The sequence below is a fragment of the Epinephelus fuscoguttatus genome, linkage group LG11 (assembly GCF_011397635.1).
Source record: "Epinephelus fuscoguttatus linkage group LG11, E.fuscoguttatus.final_Chr_v1".
NCBI lineage: Eukaryota > Metazoa > Chordata > Actinopteri > Perciformes > Serranidae > Epinephelus > Epinephelus fuscoguttatus.
Window position 1 is genome coordinate 26,703,617 of NC_064762.1, and position 19,596 is coordinate 26,723,212.

Below are 19,596 nucleotides of genomic sequence, written 5' to 3' on the forward strand. Positions count from 1 at the left end.
CCTTGAAACTAACTAGTTTGTGAGTGTTTCTGGCTATTCTGAATGGGCAGACCCTGCCACGGTGGGTGTTTTAGCACAAAAAGTCCGCACAAAAAAGAGAGCTTGAAAGAGAAGTTTAACCTTGACACACCTGGTCAGTTAACAATCAAATACTTTGTCTGAAGCAAACTGTTGTCTAAAGCTTCCACCAGTGACTTCACAGCATTAAAACAATTTCAGAGAATTATTTTCCCAAAGTCACAGTCATTGTTACTCTTCTTTCACATTAAAGACTACTAAATATGATGTATATTCTGATCTTAAATCCCACAGAGGAACAAAATCCATATAAGGAAGTGTACCCAGAAATGTGGTCCGAACCTGAGGCAGCGTACACACCTCCACCTGCCAAGAAACCGCGCAAGAACTCAGCTGAAAAAGCAAAGATCAGAGAGGTGATCGACGAAGGGACCAGAGGTAAACATACAAACCCCTTTCATCTGAAGCTTCAAATATTCAAAAATTAACCTACAACCTCACCGTATATTTATTTAAACAGTGAAACGCCCAGAATATTAAATCAGAAAAAGACGGTTTCTTAAAACAAACGATGTCATGGGACTCAAAAATTAGGGGCATTTTCATCAACATCTCTAACATTTACACTTTCGTGGTACCTGACTTTTGCAAGATTTGCACTATATATTGTCTTATATGAATGCTTGGCTGTTTTATAAACTGTCTGTATGTGTTCATATTCAAAATGGTGTGTTGATGTGTTCTTATGTATTTTCATTTTCCAGAGAGGCTCATATGTGAGATCAAAAAGAAGACCAGGAACATAGAAGGTAATAGTTACAGGTTTCTTTCAAACATCATTTTTCATCATTCTAGACTTGAAATGAAGAAGTGATTTATCAATTAATCATATTCTTTAAGGGGATGGACTGTACAATGCCTTTTGCTTGAAATATTTTGTTTTATATAGTGTTGTTCTACACAATTTTTGCTTAACCCTGACTATAGAGTTGACTAGAAGTTCATTTTTTATCACGTTCTTATATGGCTGGTAAATAGTGTCAGCAGTAAGGATTTGTTAAGATCCAATTAAAATATCCATCAAACCCTTTACAAACCATTTAATATAACTCCCACATCATTATTTAAGAAAATAATATCCCTCTGTAGCAATCATCTTTAGTAAACAAATGTAATTTTGTTACATTATTTGCCATTTTTTCCCACTCTTAACCAAAACAGGGGATAGTTGAGCTTACAGGACCTATTACAATCCCAAAAAAATAATCAGCACTTGCCTGGTGTCTTGTGTTTCGAGTGGGGGAGGAGTAATCACTTCACTGGGGTCACCAGGTGAGCACCCTTCTTCAATGGTGTTTTGTTGATAGGCCCACGACACCTCCAGAGGGCTCAGCGGTGCTACTTGACGTGCCAGGTGTGCCCCCTTCTGCTTTTACCCCTCATGCTGGACACCTTGCACACCAGTTTGAGTCCTTCCTTTTCTGCCAAAGCCAGTTGCTGCTTCTCTCAGCAGCCTCTGATAGTGACTTGTCGGCTTGTTAGAGGGCCTTTTCTCGAACCCCCATGTTCTTCAGAGGCCTGGTTGATGACATGGCTACAAATCCTCTACAGAGAGCACCTGGGTACGCCAGCCACGTCGTTCTGCCTCAGCTGCTATGTCTGTGTACTTCAGGCTTTTGTGCTAATAAGCTTCCCCGACTGCAGCCTCCCATTGTACTGTTAGCCTCATGGTGTACAGGGACTTCTGCAAGGTTGACCACGAGATCAGGTCCGGCCTGAGATTAGTTGTAGCAATCTCTGGTGGAAAGATGAGTTTCTGATCTGGATCAATCTGCATTCTCCAGTCTCGGGCAGTATCCAGGAGGGTTGCTTCCACTCTTGCAAATGGTTTCACCGGAGGCTGTTCTGCTTTCATGAAGAGGGTGATGTTTGGGAATCAAGGCATAGGAGGAGGGAGGGCATTGGTGGTAATTCTCCTTCCTTCCTTCCAGGATGATTGCCGGTTGACATAGGACCTGATTGTGCCTCCTGGTGTAGTGACCTTGAGACACACTGATTTTGCAGCTGGTAAGGATGTGCCACAATGTTGCTGGAGTTTGGCAGAGAGCACATGAGGGATCTTATCCACGCCACTGGCTTAGGTTTGTGTGTGGGAAGAACATCTGAGGTGGCCCTGATGATGAAGCTAATTCGTCTTCCTTCCATCTCACAAAGATCCCTCCAGGGGGAGTTTGTGATGTTCCAGATCTTCCCAGGCAGTCCATTGGCCCTGTTTGGACTGCCTTTGCGCATCTGTCTGCCTCCTCTTGGTGTCGGACCTCATCGACCATCAATTTTCTTCTCTGGGTGGATGTTGCCTTGTGCCATGATAGTCCACGTTTCTGATTCAGATTCAGATTCAGATTCAGAATACTTTATTAATCCCCGGGGGGAAATTGTTTAATTGTTTCCCAAGACCAAAGCTGCTCTCATCTTTCCTTTGATGTCTCTATGCCTGACAGCAGATTTTGCTTGCTGTATGGCCTCTAATGGGGTTCAATTCCTCCGGCCTCTGAAGGAGCTCCTTTGACCCACTTTGAAGTTCGGATGATCACTTCCATTGCCAAGGTGAAGGCTAGCAGGGAGATGGTGCATTCTGCCATTATTCCCACTTCCAATGATTGCCATGATGTTTTGTATTTTGTTGTAATGTGGAATTTCTGACCAGGTTTGTGATGTTTTTGGCTCATGAAAGAGGTCAAAGGCTATCCAGATGAGAGAATGGGGGAAGGATCCAAAGGCATTGGCTGGGTTCAAGAATACGAGGTGCAGATCTTTTCCTCCCCTTTTTGACTGGATGTGGTGCCATATCATGCTTATATGTTCTAAGCATCCTGAGAAGTTTTTTCAAGTCGATTGTTATTCTTTAAGCTACAATGCTAGAGAAGATCTACCCTTCAAAATTTAAGCGATTGATCTGCCAGAATATGTTCAATGTTCAAGGCATCCATTTACTTGGGGATCACCACTCCCCCTGCTCGTAGCCATGGCTCTGGAATGGTTTGCTTCTTCCATGCCCTCTTCATTTGCTTCCACAGGATCGTAGGACATTAGGAGTGTTTTTGTACAGCTATGGCACTCCGTTTGGTCCAAGAGCTCAAGCTGCCCTTGCCTTCCTCTTGAGGGGCTGTCATCTAACTGGTGCTCTGGCTGAGGTATTTGTGGCATGTTTGAAGGTATCTCCCCACCACTCATGTCTGTGGATGCCTGTCTGCATTGTTTTCAGGTGGTCCTCCAGCTCCCTCTTTGGCACTTTAAGTGAACTGCTCTTTTCCTTTCTGAAAAGTCCTTTCACACATCTGAGGGGATCCTTGTAGAGGGATGTTCTTGCCATCTCCTTCCTCTTGCGTCAAGGTCTGAGGTTTTCTGCTCTTTGCTGCTTTACCAGGCATCCCTTCAGATCTACTTGCAGAAGGTCAATGCCCACTCACTCCTTCAGTGAGGATATCCTCCATTGTTTCCTCAAGTCCCTTCTTTCTTTGATAGTTTCTTGCTGCCCTCTGGACTTGGGAGGGGTCGTTGTTTCCTTCTCTCTTGGTTCTTTTGTTCAGAAATTTTCTGCCCCATATAAGTAGATCAGATGGCTAATTCCCCCCAGTTTCTTCTCCATTGTTCCTCTGAGTCTTCTAAGGATGTTGCTCAGGTCTGCATCGATTGTTGCCCACTCTTTCTTGCTGCTGGATTTTGGCCCCTTCACTTGAAGTCTGTGACCTTGGATATTTTTCTCCAAAGCAGGCTGCGCCTGGCTATGTTCCAGGTTCTCAGGTGTCATGCTCGAATTTCTCTCAGCCACTGGGGTAATGATGCTCGGTGGACTGTGGGTTGAATCCTGCTATAGAGCTTCACTCGCCTTACTTGACCTTTCTCTTAGCAGATACTGGTCAATGCGATAACTTTAATTGTATCTTGAAATGGTATTACATCATTTATTTGACTGGTATCATATCATCAATTGTTTGTTTCTGTTTATCACAGAGATAAAGTCTGTTTTACAAATTTAGTTGAAGAGTAACGGTTAAATTGCATTTCTTAATTGTAAATTAAGTTGAGGGTTCACTTAGCTTAAAGCTGTTCTGAGTGTTTCTGTAGCTCAGGGCGAAACATCTCTGGAATCCAATTTTTGTTCTTGTTTATATTTTTGGTATTTAGCTGATTCATTTATGCAGCAAGTGTTTGGCAACCCAATAATTCACTGGTCGACTGGAGTCAGGGTCTGAAAATAAAAGAGATTATGAGCTGAAAGTTATAAATCATGGCACATGAAAGGTAATTATTGAGTCTGTATTACGGCTCATAAGCACATTGTGGTTATTTTGGGCAGTAAAAGTCTTGTTGTTAAATTACTCTATTAATGTGGCCAAATGACTAAACAAAGCGTCAAATAATGTAATCATGTCTGTGTTTGATTAGATATCTGCATCTCCTGTGGAAGCCTCAACGTCTCTCTGGAGCATCCTCTCTTCGTAGGAGCAATGTGCCAGGGCTGCAAAGTAAGACACCTCCCGAGGAAAACAAAGAAAAAAATCTTTTATAAACTGAATGGCACTTTGGCCTGGGTGATATTGATTTCAAATGTGTCACCTAGCTCCAGTATCAAGAATAAATGGATTCACTCATATACACAGGAAGCAAAATACTTGCACCAAACACTTCTTCACACAAAAGCTGCAACTAATAACCTCTTCATTATTGTTTGTTTATTTAATTAACAGATTATTTGTCTTGTCTATTAAGTATTAAAACATTGTAAAAAATGTCTTACACACTTTCCCTGAGCCCATGGTGACATTTTCAGCCTGCTTGATTTGTTCAACCAACAGTACAAAATGCAAAACATGTTATAAAACAGAGAAAAGTCTTAAATGCTCTCGTTGGAGATGCTAAAGCCAGAGAATATTTTACATTTTGGCTTAATAAATTCCTTAGACGGCAAATGTCTCAGCTGCTGTCGAAGTTGCATTTCGAAAGCAATATATTGTTGAGCATTGGTTGAATATTGGTGACATCTGTAATATTACATACACACATGGAAACAGTAGAAACGCAAGATTTCATTATGGCGGACAACAAAGACATACTTCCCCTCTGGCTCTCTCCTGATTCTGTTTTGTTCCTCTGGCAGAACTCGTTCCTGGAATGTGCCTACCAGTACGATGATGACGGCTACCAGTCCTACTGCACCATCTGCTGTGGAGGCAGGGAGGTGCTCATGTGTGGCAACAACAACTGCTGTAGGTCCGTACAAAACTGTATATATACATATACTGCTGACTTCAGGATTGCCAAGCACCTTCTTTTTGTGGCCACAAAAAGGTTTTGGATTTCACATATACAGAAACAATTTACCCACAAATGTCAAAACATGATGTATGGCTCCTTTTATTGGTAATTGAGTCAGTCGACTCATGTGAAGCAGATGTATTTATGTGAATATAAAGTTTATTTTGGCATCCAGGCTCTGACCTCATCACTGCAAACATTCAACAGCTTAACACAGCAGATATTTGGAGTCATGCAGTATTGAAAGAAGCACTCAGATCTTTGTAGCAATACCAGGGTGTAAAAATACTCACGAATCCTGCTTTCAAATTCTTGTCGTGTCCCTAATAATGTAAAGTATGGTAGTGCTTGATTAATGTTATTAAATTAGCTTTTTAAAATTGTTTTTGTAGTACTGTTCACTTAATTTGACGGCATTACAGTATTGAGAGAGGGAGTTCCAGTGGTAGAAACCAAAGACAAACCAAACACTGGCTTTAAATGCAAGGAAAACACAGGTCTCATGTTGTGTGTGTGTGTGTGTGTGTGTGTGTGTGTGTGTGTGTGTGTGTGTGTGTGTGTGTGTGTTGGCAGGTGTTTCTGTGTGGAGTGTGTGGATCTGTTGGTAGGAGCCGGCTCGGCGGCAGCGGCCATCAAAGAAGACCCCTGGAACTGCTACATGTGTGGCCCCCGGAGCACCTACGGGTTACTGCGGCGACGGGACGACTGGCCCTCCAGACTACAACACTTCTTCGCCAACAACCATGAACAGGACTTTGTGAGTCTGACAGATGACTTGTTTCCATTTCAGCTCTGTTCTTCACATATAATAAATATTTAATGTTGATGATGATCATAAAGATGATAGTTTCCCTGAGAATGGGTTCACAATACTATTTATAGCAGCATATATGATTACAGTGTGCATCCACAATGTTTAATGATACATCAGTGCAGCATGAAGTGTGTCCCTAGAATAATAAGGATTTTTTTAGTGTTTAAAAAGAGTCTACTGCTACATTGATGCATAATAAAATGCTTATTTTGTGCTTAATTGACAGTATTACAGTATATTTATGTATTTATTTATTTATTTAACAGGGACAGTGCACAGCTACTTGGCTGCACTACTATCGTTTAAACAAATGAAGTTATTGTTATTATCATATTCCATCTCACACCTCTGGTGACACACTCCAGACTCTGCTACTTCTATATTCACATGTGCTTCTGTACTGTATTATGCCTATATTGCTTCTACAATTACCCATTACACTAACCCAGTCCTGACAACATGCTGTAAGTCAAATAGATGTAGTAAATATGACATATTTGCCCTCTTATATCTAATCTGTTATCATAACCTTGCTAGAAGAATTAGGCAAAATATATCACAGTTAAATGGGATGCATTAATATCTTGGGATCAGCGAGGCTTCTGCTCCAGGGCTCGTCAGCTGTAAATTATCCATACAGGCTAAAAGACATCAAAACAGACCATGTTCACATTAAATTATTGACGCTCTCCAGCCAGACTATTTTGCCGAAAGATCACATCATCATCATAAATAAGGTTGATATGTAATGTGTAGCTCTGCCTTCTGCTCTCCCCTATGTGCTGTAAAGATTAATATTTATTTTCTCTTGATATTATTATTAATGTCTCTTCTTCCTTTTTACTCTCTCTTTTAGGAGCCAGCCAAGTTGTATCCTCCAGTTTCAGCAGAGAAGAGGAAACCAATCAGAGTCCTCTCCCTGTTCGATGGCATTGCCACAGGTACATAGTGTATGTGTAGGACTGCAAATAACAGTTGAGCAAACATGAGCATGTTACAGTCCTGGCGGATTATTATTGTGCGCCTCATCCTGTACTGCTTTAATATGCACATTCAGCACATCCAATGCATCAGAACATTGTTTTCTAGTTGGAGCCGTGCCTCGTTTTCAAACTGTATGGTTTGCCTAAAATGAACAATAACAGCAATATAGTCCACGATGACCAGCGCTAAAATAAACCTGCGTAGTTGTGCCTCCATTGTGACATTAGAAAGTATCACATTTATCTTGCAAGTGTACTCAACGTTTTGTTTACTTCCTGGATTTTTTCCACATGGAAATTCTGACCAATCAAGAACAGCTTTCTCGTGCAGGCATTTTATCTGGTCCGCTTGTAAATGCTGCCATGAGAACACAAACCAACTCTAGGCAATTATGCAACTTTGTGACAAAATAAGTTCTTGATTTGGACCAAAGCAAGACAACTCTAGGTCTGAAAGCACCCTTAGTCTTGCTTTTCAATTGATTTATAAACTGTTTTGTCTTTAAACATCAGAAAATATTGAAAATGCCAAGCTCAAGTCCCCAAAGCTTATAATTCCATGTTTAAATAATATATTTTGTCTAAGCAATAAACAAAAAAGAGTGAAGCTGAAACTGAGGTTTTACATTTAATTAGATAAATGACTTAAAGGGAAATTTCAGTTTATTTCAACCTGTCTCCTATCGTCCTAAATTTGTTTCAAGTGACTAGTGACATACAGATAATAGTTAGCATGTTAGCTGTTAGCCTAGATACAGCCGGGGCGCATAGGAGCGTCAGACCTGTTAAAACGTAATTGAACGGGCATACTTCAAGTGCAAAGTTGGTCCACTGAACAAGCTTTTTTTCCCACAAAGACCGCCTCATATCGTTAGGATAAATGTCAGAGAACATATAGAAAACGACATGTAAACGTGTTGTCTTACCTTACCGGTGTGCTGCCATGCTTGTTTACCATCTAGCTCTGCTTTCCAAAGCGCGGCCCAAGTATCGCGAGAACAAGCAGCGATCTCGTACCGTGCCTGAAATCTCACGAGCTCTAGATAAAGCCCAGCTGGATACTACTCCAGGTGGAGGTGTGTCGTCCTCGGTCACATCCAGACCTTGAAAATAAGGCTGCAACCGGTCCCATTCCTTGCAACAGAGGCATTCCTCTTCTGTGGGCACTGGGGTACAGCATTCACAGGTACACCACCAATCGCCAGAGCTACACAGCCTTGCAGCAGCCATTCCTCCTCTCTCGTCCTCTACCTGTTGCGCCTCTCTCTCTCTCTCCTCCTCCGTTCTTCAATTTCACAAAGCTCTTCGTCAGTGTATTCTGGCTCAAATAAATAAGGGCAGCCATCAAACTCTGCAAAATCAAATTCCTCCTCCACAAAGTCGAAGTCTGGCAAAAAGTCAGCCATTATTCTATAAGTCTTTCATAAAATAAATGAATGAACTTTTCAGGCTACTGTCTGGTTCTGCCTTCCAGCTGTTGCTGCTTGTTATCGCAAGATTTCGGGCAGGGTATGAGATCGCTGCTTGTTCTCGCGATATTTCGGCCGCACTTTGGTAAACAAACATGGCAGCACACTGGTAAGGTAAGACAACACGTTTACATGTTGTTTTCTATATGTTCTCTGACATTTATCCTAACGATATGAGGCGGTCTTTGTGGAGAAAAAGCTTGTTTAGTGGACTAACTTTGCACTTGAAGGTTGCCCGTTCAATTACGTTTTAACAGCTCTGACGCTACTATGCGCCCCGGCTGTATCTAGGCTAATGGCTAACATGCTAACTATTATTTTTATGTCACTAGTCACTTGAAACAAATTTAGGACGATAGGAGACAGGTTGAAATAAACTGAAATTTTCCCTTTAAATGATTAATGCATTCAAAAAATGTCGCTGACTAATTTGTTGTTCATCGACAAATCAATCATTTAAATAGTAAAATTTAGCTTTTGATCTTTCTGTGAGACTGTAAGAGAAACACATTGAATTATTCCACTTCATACTGCCACATGATTTATTTGTTCTGAGGAAAATAAATGTTTCAGGTCTCATTAAGTGGTTGTCAACATGAATCATTTTGCAGTGAACACTCCTTCAGTTTTTAATCTTCATTTAACTGAATGAATTTGTCTATTTGTGTGTGTGTGTGTGTGTGTGTGTGCACTCAGGTCTGTTGGTGCTGAAGGATCTGGGCATGCAGGTTGACAAGTACGTGGCGTCTGAGGTGTGCGAGGACTCCATCACTGTCGGCATGGTCCGACACCAGGGTCGCATCATGTACGTGGGTGACGTTCGCAACGTAACGCGCAAACATGTGAGTGAAACTCCTCCGTGCTTTAAGGCAAAATAATAATGATGCGTAACATCAAAGTGTAAACACAGCATGATGTGGAAATGTTGATTTCTTTAACATGCCTGTTGTTTTTGAATATTTCACTCCATCAAACTGTTTCTTTTAACCCTTTTTTTGCTGATGTTGACCCATGCTGTAAGATCGAGGAGTGGGGACCATTCGACCTGGTGATAGGAGGAAGCCCCTGCAATGACCTCTCCATAGTCAACCCTGCAAGGAAAGGCCTTTTTGGTAAGAGGCTGTCTTTGAATCTAAGTGAGTTGAACGTTACACAAAGGTGTAAGATTTTTCTGCTGATTAAAAATTAAAAAACTTGAAATTGCTCAGAGGCAGATGATGATCTTTATGTGGAGGGAAACATGGAGATTAAACTTTCTCTTTCCTCCGACAGAGGGAACTGGACGGTTGTTTTTCGAGTTTTACCGTCTGCTGCACGAGGCTCGACCAAAACCGGGTGATGAGCGTCCGTTCTACTGGCTGTTTGAGAACGTGGTAGCTATGGGAGTCAGTGACAAACGGGACATCTCCCGCTTTCTAGAGGTACAGCAGCATGAACACAGCCACTGTATACACCGATCAGCCAAAACATTAAAACCACTGACAGATGTAGTGATTAATACTGACCATCTCGTTACAATGCAATGTTCTGCTGGGAAATCTTTGGTTCTGGCATTCATGTGGATGCAACCTAAAGCACTTCAGTCATCCAAACACCGTTGTGAACCAAGTCCCTCCCTCATGGCAATAACAGTTCTCGATGGCAGTGCCCCCCCTCCCCAGCAGAACATGAACCATGCCTCACCACAAAAACTACTCAGAAATGGCACGAGGAATGTGACAAAGACTGCAAGGCATCAACCTGGCCTCCAAAGTCCTCAGATCCCAGTCTGATCGAGCATCCATACGACATGCCAGTACCCCACCTCACAACCGACAGGTTGTAAAAGATCCACTGCCAGTGCCCCAGTACCAGACTCCACAGAACTTCCCTTGAGGTCCTGTGTCCATGCCTTGACATGTCAGAGCAGAATCTGATCCAAAATGGATACAGTGGATCGGGGGTACCAGAGCGTCCCATGAATGCTTGCTCAGATTGGGATCTGGGGAATTTTGAGGCCAGGTCGATGCAGTGATGTGTCAAGTGGTATCCACATGAATGCCAAGACCCAAGGTTTCCCTGCAAAACAATGTATTGTACAAGATCATCAGTGTTATTCACTTCACTCACCAGTGGTTTTAATGTTTTGGCTGATCAGTGTACGTTATAACATACATACGTATAAACACAGGTACATATAAACCACCCACTTTATGTTGCATTTTGGCTGCGTTCACACTGCAAGCCTTAGTGCTCAATTTGGATTTCAGCAATATGCCTTTTGCCATTTGTTTCATTTAATTATCAGGGGAAGAAACATCTTAACAAACTTTAAAGAATTTTCTTATCTTATTTAAGGATTCTTTCATGTCAGAAAAACACCAGGGTCTATGTATGATAATAATCACAGTATGACACTTGGAGGAGTTGCCCTCTCAGACAGTAGATATTCATATTTAGTGACACAGGAAGTAACCCTGCTGCTCCTCTTCAGTGTAACCCAGTGATGATCGACGCCAAGGAGGTGTCTGCTGCCCACCGAGCCCGCTACTTCTGGGGAAACCTGCCAGGCATGTCCAGGTGATGCAACACACACACACACACTTTCCATTTACTTGGGTACAGGTCAGTCAAAGCTGATTTAAGCCAGGCCTGATAGACTTACTTCACATGTTTTGATTTCTTCCCTGCACCTTTCAGACCTCTGACAGCCATGTCGAATGACAAGCTGGAACTGCAAGATTGTCTCGAGCACGGGCGTACAGCCAAGGTATCCACCCCCGTGAGCGTGTGTGCATAAGTGTGTGTGTATGTGCTACTTATCATATGGCATCTAACAAGTTTGGAAAGTAAAAAAGCCAAATGTGGGAAATTGTCACTTTTTATTTGATGGATAGAAAAACAAAAACTGGTGGAAAAAAAGTCAAAAGCCCTTCTCAGTGGTGTCAAATAACAAAATGATAAGCCTGCAACAACTGCCAGAAACATATACAGTTCTATACTTTATATTTCATTTTGTGGACTAATTCTGCAAACATGTACCCACTGATGTTTATTTTTACTGCATGTTCCTGCTGCTACAGTTTCACTTCTGCTCTTCCAGCAAGAGGAATTGTCAGTCAGCTCTTCAGCAAATAACCCTCTGAAGATGACTTTATACACGATGTATCATAGAAACCTGCTGTACATAAGGAGGACAGCTGTAGGATTAAAAAGGGTTTGTGTGTGTGTGTGTGTGTGTGTGTGTGTTTCTGTCTGTCTGTCTGTCTCTTTGTGTTTGTGTGTGTGTTTGGCTCTGGATTTTAATTCCAGTTTGAGAAGTTGCGTACGATAACAACACGCTCCAACTCTGTGAAGCAGGGGAAAGACGAGCATTTCCCCGTCTTCATGGACAACAAGGAGGACATCCTCTGGTGTACCGAGATGGAAAGGTACAGTGGTGTGTGTTTGTGTGTGTATGTGTACCTGTCTATGCTCTGCTAGTGTATGTTGAAGTCCATCTAATTTTATGTTAGCATGTTTCTAGAATGATAAATATGAGCGTCTGAGTTTATGTCTGGATTCTTTTGTGATGTTTGATTGGATTCTGTTTGTTCTCTGATGCACTTTGTGTGAATGGCATTGTTGTAACTCAGTGTTAGAGTGCACCTACTTATTAGTTGACAGTTTGTTAAATTTATTTTTCCAGTTCTGTCTTGGTGTGTATTTTTTCTATAAACCTTTCCTTTATGAAGCACCTGATACAGTGAGTTAATTTTCAAAGAACAAACTGCAATCTTGTGTCTTTTTGTGCAATATTTGGAAAGGTCCCCATTAAAACATCATGAATTAAACATATATTAGGAGTTAAAAATGAATTAGTCAAAAATCCTCTCCAAGTTTACAGCTGTTTAACTGATTTTAACCAAAAAATAAAACAACCAAGCTTGATTTTCACTTAGATTTTATACCCTATACATCCAAAATTACTTTTTCATTACAGTTAACAAGGTCCCAAGCACAGCTTCTGAAAGTAAAAAGATAAAAATAAACCAATAAATAGTTTGCACTATAACTTGCACTTGAATTTATGCCCAATATTAAGATAACACATTTTTTTGAAACAGACAAAACCCAAAATGTTAGATATGGTTGTCTGGTCTTGGCCTAGTCCACATAGACCCGGGTGTATTTCCCTCCTTGATTCTCAGAAAATTCTTGTCCACATACATTGTTCTGAAAAATTGCTGTCCAAATGAAAATGCAGAATTACAAATGTAGCGCTGTCAAGAGCACACCAAACCCACAGGCAGTGGTATAACCTTAACCACACAAGGAAGAAGAAGAAGTAGACAATTTTGGCCACTTGGAGCATAGATTTGAATAATAACTAGATGGCAAAATGGCGCCTATTCAGTCCTATGGAGTTTTTAACTTCCTGGTTTACTTTCGCAGTATGCAGCCCATTGAATATGCGCAGTAGTGTTTCTCCCGCTGATCCCGCCCACAAGTTTCGGCTTGGCTCATAGACTTCACCTTGTGATGACTTCACGGATTTTTGAATCACGTTTCACTGCTCCAAAAAAGTTTTACAAATATAAACCCTCAATAGATCAAAATAATTGACCTTGTTTGCAGGTCAGAGTGTCCTCTTTAATTGTCTGCAGGGGTTAAGTGGCTTTCCGTGGGTCCTACTTGGAGCAGTGAACTCTAAAGAACATTCTATGGATTGATAAAGAGCCAAAAACGTTTAATTATTGCGTATAAAGTTGCTCAGATGATCAGCACTTCTCCCACATCATGGAGCCCGTAGTGCTGGTGCACTAGAGACTTCTGTCTTGTCAGCAATGTTAGAGCCAGCACTACTTTGGTCACATCTGCCATTACATGAAATGTTGTCTCATTTGCAATAAGACGACAAAGGACAAAGGACATAATGGTGCTCACTCTGCCATTATGTCAGTCTAATGTACTCAGTGTTATGTTATACTCAGGCTGCAGCTAATGGTTATTTACATTATCGATTACTATCTGGACTAATTGATTAATTGTGTGGTGTACAAAAGGTCACAAAACAGTAATGAATGTGCATTACAATATCTCATAGCCCAAAATGATTTCTTTAAGTTGACCATCTGACCCACAGTTCAAAACAGTAGGACAGAGAAAAGCCTTGGTATTTGACATTTCTGCTTTAAAAAAAATAAACAATTTATTAATATGAGAATAGTTGCTGATTAACTTCATGTTAATCGACTGTTGATTGACTTATTGTTTCATTTTAATCAAATGCAGTCTAAAGTAATCAAATGTCGTGTGTGTGTGTGTGTGTGTGTGTCTCCAGGGTGTTTGGTTTCCCCGTCCACTACACCGATGTGTCCAACATGAGTCGTCTGGCCAGGCAAAGGCTGCTGGGACGTTCCTGGAGCGTCCCCGTCATCAGGCACCTCTTCGCCCCGCTCAAGGAGTACTTCGCCTGCAACTAGTCACGCACCAACTCTCTCTCACATGCAGATACACACACACACACACACACACACACACACACACACACACACATATATAGACACACACACATACACAAACAGTATGTAATGACAGACACACAGTATACAGCTAGTGCGTGAAGGTTGGCTGAAACAGGATGACACAGATGACCGGACATACACACATATATGCACATGCACACACTGTAAAGGACTGCTTCCTTAGATCCCATGTAGACCACTGGCTGAACTTAGTCCCCTGGTGCTACCTTGCTGATACATACACACACATGTACTGGTGCAGGGTTTCTGTACTGTATATGTTCACACACAGACTTCCTGTCCGACCTTGAAACTGGTGTCTTCTGGCTTTACTGTGTCACAGCAGCTGGAGCTCAAACCTCCAGGGGGCGCAAAACTGACAAAGATGTCCCAACTTTCTGTTTCTAACATCCCTTTGAGTGCATCCACACACCAGTGAATCTCTCTGAACCATAACACTTAACTGTAATCATGCATAGTGACAGTGCTGCTGGTGTATTACAGTGCAATGAACATACAAACACAAACACACACGCATACACACACCCACACCAGTTAATGCTCGTGGTGCTGGTCAGGCAGTGATAAGAGTCCAAATGGTGCCACTTTAATACAACACTTTTACAGTTTTTGGTGCTCTTGGAGACTGAACGGTCTCTGGTTGTTTCAGTCGCTACAGTTTTGTGTCCCTAACGGAGTTAAACCAAATGCTTACAAGCGGGTGGAGGCAACAACGGCCAAGAGAGGGGAATTTTCTAGATCTATTTATTTGTGGAATATAGTAAGAGTGTGCAGGAGAGTGTTCAAGAGGAAGAACAAGGTAACCATGATCAGACAGATTCATACGAAGCCTTTTTTTAACATGACTACAACTAAATCAGATTATAATTTGTTAAGTTTTCTTGGTGGAAAAGCTGCTCTGGAGTTATAAATAATTAACAAACAAAAACAAACATTTGTGTGGCAAAACAACACCAAAATAGGTCTGAATCTTCCCCTGAGGAAGACCACTTTTGTCTTAAGTATGTCAGCGATTCCCGCAATATGAAATACTGAAATATAAGTGAGTGAGTTTTGGGATGCCGCAGCAGTTTGGGATTATGTTTTCTCTTTGTTAATGTTTGCAATGCTGTATTTGTTACATAAGCTTCCACTAAAGATGGTGCTAGTCTTCCTGGAGTCCATAAGTACACACAAACATACACGGGACAAACTCTAGACACTGACAATCAGAAAGGAAATCAAACTTAACAAGAGAAACATAACAAAAATAAAGAACTGATTATAAAATAATTTAAAACAAGACTCATTTGGAACATAATCTAAAACAAAAATAGAGTAAGGCCTCATGAATTTGCTTTACTTTTAAAAAAAAAAAAAAAAAGTAGTATCATAGTCAGTATCATGGTGTAAAGCCTTGTAACTGTGAATTTTCATTGTGCAGAGCGCCCCCCAGTGGTCAAACACACCAGTGTAAAGAGAGTGCATAACAAGGACACACACTAATGTTGGGGTAAAACAATCCTTTGTGTCAGCAGTCACTGGATTAGAAAAACTGTAAGAAATAAAGACTTAATGAAGTCAGCTTTAAACATAATACCTACTTAGTACCAACTAGCACTTGTCTGCTTTTTAAAAATATATTATTTCTCAGTGGTTTTTGCAAAATTGTAGGCTGTAAGTGTACATTAAGGTTAGCTCATGCTTAGGTGAATATGCTGTGATATTCTGCACAATAGTAGCATTATAAGAGTGGGTTTTATTCCCTGGTGTTTGGTGTCAATAACTAATGTCAATAACATTTGTAAAGTGCTGTTGTGTTACATTGGTTACTGTTAACTGTCGCGCGAATTACTGTGATGTTCTTAATGGTGCAAAATTGGAATAATACTGTATGTCACTTTAGTAATTATGTTGTTTGCCTGGCAGAGGCTGTAAACAGACATTACCCAAAGCTGAGGCTGGATGTAACAGTTCATGTCTGCATAAAGTTATTCCCAGTAAACCTGGAGCGTAGATGTCATAATACTGTACCAAACCTCCAACTTAATGGGATCGTTTCAGTGAAAAAGGACACTATTTTATCATGTTGATGTACCGGAGGGAAGTTTCTGTTCGAATAATCCTTAGACAAAGTCCAGAAAAAAAGTTATACTGTGAAAAGACAACATGAGATAGTCTTTCTATGTAGCCTGGTTTGTTTTTACCCATCATGAGAGTGATTATGCACCGTCTCTGCCGCTGTTAGCAAATATTGTGACCTTTAAAGATCATGAATACCTGCCAATATCATTTAATGCTTAGTTTGCTAACCTTTCAAATGGATTGTAGACTGTAACTTTGTTTATATATAAAATATATATTGTTCATGACAGAGATACAATACAGACCTTATCTAGGACTCTGATGTTACACTGCATTAGTGTGGGCTTTCTGGATTTTGTATCAAAATGTCAGCTTATGAAGAAAAAGTAATGTCCTCATACTTTTTCCATGCCACAGAAGTTTAAGAAAGACAACATCTTGTTTGTACTTCGTCAGGTCAAAGTGTTTTAGAAGTGGAAACCACACTTACACTTATACATTATGCACACTAGTAGGTTGACAAGCTCAATCATGGCAGGTGTGTTCTGTTTCTCAAACATTTTGACCTGGCGAAGATCAGGCATTACTTTTTCTTCATGTATGCTGTTTTCTGACAGCCTTGCACCTATGTTATATGCGCATAATTGCTCATTTTAAACTCCTTAACCATGCTCGAGAGTGAAATATTTTAATTTCATTTTAAAACTTTTCTCCTCCCCCTCAAAAACCCCTAAATGCCCATGTTTTCTCACAGACATTTCTTGATTTTTTTTTTAAAACAAGCAGACTTTTATTTTGTCAAAATGCAAGTGTTTCCTGTCTCTCAAAGGTCCAGTGTGTAAGTTTTAGGGGGATGTATTGGCAAATATGGAATTTTCTCTGGTGTAGAACATGACCCAAAAATAAGAATTGTGTTTTTGTTACCTCAGAGTGAGTCATTTATATCTACAATAGGAGCAGGTCCTCATCTACAGAGATCGCCATGTTGCACCGCCATGTTTCTACAGTAGCCAGAACAGACAAACCAAACACTGGCTTCAGAAAAACACAGATTTTTTTTTAAGCGTAAAACTGGTTTATTCGGTGTTTTTTACTAATTTTAATCACCTGGTCCGTTTGTTTTGGAAAAGAAGAGGTCTCTTGTTGAAAAAAAAATGTTTCCACTGTTGCAAGCTGTAATTCTCACCATTAGATGCCAATATGTCCCCCTAAAACACACTGTCCCCATAACAGCTCTACAAAACCAATATATCTTTGGCTCTACCCAACAAGTTTAAATTCACCCAGTGAGATTATTTCTGCCTCCAGAGCAGCGCAGCCTCTGAGAAACACCAAACTAAAGACTTTTTAGGGAGTTCATAGTCTTGCTCAAAGCAGCATCTAAAGTCAAATGAACTCATTTAAACCTGAACCCTTGTTGTTACCATACAGCTTCTCTTGTCTTCTCAGCCAGAATGTTGCCCTTTTTTGTCTGCTTAAAAAGTGTAAAGTCCACCAGCTCTTGCAGTTACGCTCCTTCTTTGTTTCATAGGGATCCAAAATGTCATCCGGCAATCGCAGCGACATCCATTGAAACCAGAGGCAGACCTTTACTCTGTAGAAACTATGCTGGTTTTCTACTTCCTACGACTGAAACAGATAGCCCTGTATAAATAACTGGTAATATATCACACAGATATAATTGTACTACTTGATTCTGGGTTGTTTCTTCTGCCTTTGTACCCAATGCATGCTGGGATGAACTCAGCCGCTCTGTGACCTTGAACAGAAATAAGTAAAGAAGGTGTGTCACGATGTTTTATTTACACAGGGCTGTCTCTTGAGAAAACATCTCTTTCAGTCTGGTGCTTTTGGTCCACAGACGACCATCTTTTTCCAGGAAGCCTTCCGATCCTCTGACCTTCCTCAGATACCAGCTAACAACTGGACACATGCAGTCTATGCTGACACATACACACATACATACACACACACACACACACACACACACACACACAAACAAACACACACATCTGCACAAACAGTTACAAAAACCAACAATAAACCAGCAGGTTCAATAGTTTTTGTCCATCATGTTTACGCTCCGTTTCTACAACCAACCTTCAGGTGCTTTTTAAACTCTTAAAACTCTTTTTTACAGTGCTCTTGCAGGTTACTCACACACACACATACACACACACACACACACACACACACACACGCACACACATTTGCTGGAAACACAGTGCAGACTTTCACGCTTGCTCTAAACTCCTTTCGCTACAAAACATCAACATAAACACACATGCATACACACTGTGTTTTAGCCGACCGCCTGTTGCCACCAGGCTTCCCACGGCGCCGCAGGGCGTGACGTCATCCACCCTGCGTTGCTTGGTGCTCCCAAATAACCCCCAACCCCACCCCTCCCACTCCCCGACCCCCAGGTGCTGCATGTCAGTCAGTCAGTGTAATCTCCGATTCCATGTTAGATTAGGGAGTAATGATAATAATAATCATGGTAATAATAATTACAATAATAATCTGTTATTGTGTGTGTGTACTGTTCCAGGTTGGTGCTCAGTTCAGTTCTGTCTCAGCCTAGAGGGGAGAGAGAGAGGCTAGAGAAAGCATATATTACAGTTAGTATAGTGACTTGTTCTATTGTACCCAAGGATGCCGGAAAGAAATTGTTAAACTGATGAGCTAAAGGACACTCTTCTCAAACAAGAGCGAGTTGAAATAACACCGAAGGTAGTGTTGTAATGGAGTTGGAACTACCAACATCATCAATCAATAAATATACAAAAATCACACCCAGTATGATCTGAGTGAGAGCTTTCTCATTCAAACCAAATTAACATTTTCAGACTTCTTCTGAAATATTGGGCAGTTTTATCTATTTTAAGGGTGCTAGCAACAATTCTTTACTGATCAATCCACCGAGTTTTTCTCGGTTAAAGGTCCAGTGTGTGGGATTTTAGAGGGTATATTGGCAGAAATTGAATATAATATAATAACCATATTTTCTTTGGTGCATAATCACCTAAAAAAATAAGAACTGTTGTGTTTTCATTACCTGAGAATAAGCCATTTATATCTACATAGGAAGTGGGTCTGTATAGATAGCCATTTTGCGGCACTATGCTTCTACAGTAGCCAAGGATGGACAAACCAAACACTGGTGCTAGATAAGGCCATTCACAGTTTCGCGTTGACCATCGTAGTTAGTAACCATTGTGTGACAAGCAGCGTCAAAGAGACACTGATTTCAAAAGTGAAAATGCTTTATTCAGTGTTTTTACCGGTTTAAAACGCGGGGTCCACTTGTTTTAGAGAGGAGGAGACCTCTGCAGATAATTTGGCTCCCGGTAAAACCTCCTGAACATTTGGATCTTAGGTTATCAGAGAAAAAAGGTGAGTACACGTTAGCAGGTTCTGGG

The 19,596-nt window shown here is 40.9% G+C and overlaps 1 protein-coding gene across 7 annotated transcripts in view; it reads left to right on the top strand.

Annotated features, from left to right (window-relative positions):
- LOC125896529 (DNA (cytosine-5)-methyltransferase 3A-like) overlaps window positions 1–18,379 on the top strand; it is a 70,962-nt gene extending 52,583 nt beyond the window's left edge. For 6 of the 7 annotated variants that reach the window (XM_049589130.1, XM_049589132.1, XM_049589135.1 and 3 more), the window contains 13 exons: window positions 313–456; window positions 783–827; window positions 4,468–4,547; window positions 5,180–5,292; window positions 5,911–6,094; window positions 7,008–7,092; window positions 9,300–9,445; window positions 9,625–9,715; window positions 9,876–10,024; window positions 11,077–11,162; window positions 11,283–11,352; window positions 11,895–12,013; window positions 13,906–18,379. In XM_049589130.1, coding sequence (XP_049445087.1) covers window positions 313–456; window positions 783–827; window positions 4,468–4,547; window positions 5,180–5,292; window positions 5,911–6,094; window positions 7,008–7,092; window positions 9,300–9,445; window positions 9,625–9,715; window positions 9,876–10,024; window positions 11,077–11,162; window positions 11,283–11,352; window positions 11,895–12,013; window positions 13,906–14,047 — 1,454 coding nt within the window. In that variant the 3' untranslated portion in view covers window positions 14,048–18,379. The remainder of the gene's footprint in view (window positions 1–312; window positions 457–782; window positions 828–4,467; window positions 4,548–5,179; window positions 5,293–5,910; window positions 6,095–7,007; window positions 7,093–9,299; window positions 9,446–9,624; window positions 9,716–9,875; window positions 10,025–11,076; window positions 11,163–11,282; window positions 11,353–11,894; window positions 12,014–13,905) is intronic. The other variant, XM_049589133.1, reaches the window with a different exon arrangement.
- Window positions 18,380–19,596: the final 1,217 nt, after the last annotated feature.